The sequence below is a fragment of the Oncorhynchus tshawytscha genome, linkage group LG08, assembly GCF_018296145.1.
Source record: "Oncorhynchus tshawytscha isolate Ot180627B linkage group LG08, Otsh_v2.0, whole genome shotgun sequence".
Taxonomy (NCBI): Eukaryota; Metazoa; Chordata; class Actinopteri; order Salmoniformes; family Salmonidae; genus Oncorhynchus; species Oncorhynchus tshawytscha.
This window is the reverse complement of record NC_056436.1, coordinates 73,882,668-73,883,833: the sequence shown is the minus strand read 5'-3', so window position 1 is coordinate 73,883,833 and position 1,166 is coordinate 73,882,668. Positions and strand designations below refer to the sequence as shown.

At 47.3% G+C, this 1,166-nt stretch overlaps 1 protein-coding gene across 1 annotated transcript; it reads left to right on the top strand.

The window, feature by feature from the left end:
• The first annotated feature begins 359 nt into the window (after positions 1-359).
• On the top strand, positions 360-880 carry LOC121847002 (centromere protein F-like). Its single transcript, XM_042326268.1, has 2 exons — positions 360-553; positions 688-880. The coding sequence occupies exons 1-2, from the start codon at positions 386-388 to the stop codon at positions 871-873; spliced, it is 354 nt and encodes a 117-aa protein (XP_042182202.1). The 5' UTR covers positions 360-385; the 3' UTR covers positions 874-880.
• Positions 881-1,166: the final 286 nt, after the last annotated feature.

Genomic DNA, 1,166 nt, shown 5'->3' with positions numbered 1-1,166 from the left:
CTCCTCCATTTTTGCGGTAATGCTGTAATCAGTTGGTTGTGATTTTGGATAGACCAGACAGTGACAGTGCTAATCAATGTGTTAGTCGTTCTGACAATCAATCTGAAAGCTATCTGATAAATCAGTCACTTCCCTGTTTACATTCTCAACATATAACAACATCCACAACGTATCTACCATGAATCACTAACACTCTCGCTCAAATACATGTCATTAAATTCAAGACCCTTTTAGAAAGAACTTACCAAAGCAAACAGGGAACATGTTCTCTCCTATCTCTGCTCCCCTCTCTCAATATGATATTAAACATGTATATCTGTCTCTCTCTCTCTCTCTCTCCCCATCTCTCCCAGTGTCCGGGTGTGTAGCCGAGCTGCAGGAGCGTATGTGTGGCCTACAAGGGGAGATGGAGGCTGAGTGTGAGCGGTTCAGACAGTCCCAGGATGCTCTAGCCAACGCCAGGAGAGACCTGACCACCAGAGAACAGAGTCTACAGAGGGCCAAGGACGAACTGAGCCTCGCTCACATGCGCATCTCACAGGGGAGCGATCGGGTATGGATGCACACACACTGTATGAAACACACAGCGGGAGTGACTGCCAAACACAGACACGAGTGTGACGGCAAGGCAGAGGGACACAGTCACATCTATCACACATTCAGTTATACTGTGTGTCTCCTCTCCAGGCCCAGTCGTTGGAGCAGCGTGGGAAGCAGCTGCAGGAGGAACTGAAGTGTCAGAGACAGAACACTGAGAGCAGCCGCCTGCAGCACCAGCAACGCACCAGAGACCTGGACAAGCAACACCAGAGGGTTAGGGGGGGGTGGGTGTGTCTGAGGGTTGCATGCACCCCTCCACTGTGCGTTAGATGATCTGGAGAAGGACAACCAAAGGGTGTGGGTGGGGGGGTCTCATATCCCCATGTAGCTACACACCCAGGTGTGATGGTGTGTAAGGTGATCTGTAAAAAGTCTAGTGTAAAATCAAGTAAAATTTAAAAATGGTTTACATGCGCACTTACAAGCCTGTTCCCAACAATGCAGAGTTTAAAAAGTAAGACAGATATTTTCAATAAAGACAGTGCATTCAAAGTATTCAGACCCATTCCCTTTTCCCACTTTTTAAAAAATGTTACAGCCTTATTCTAAATGTTTTCCCTCATCAA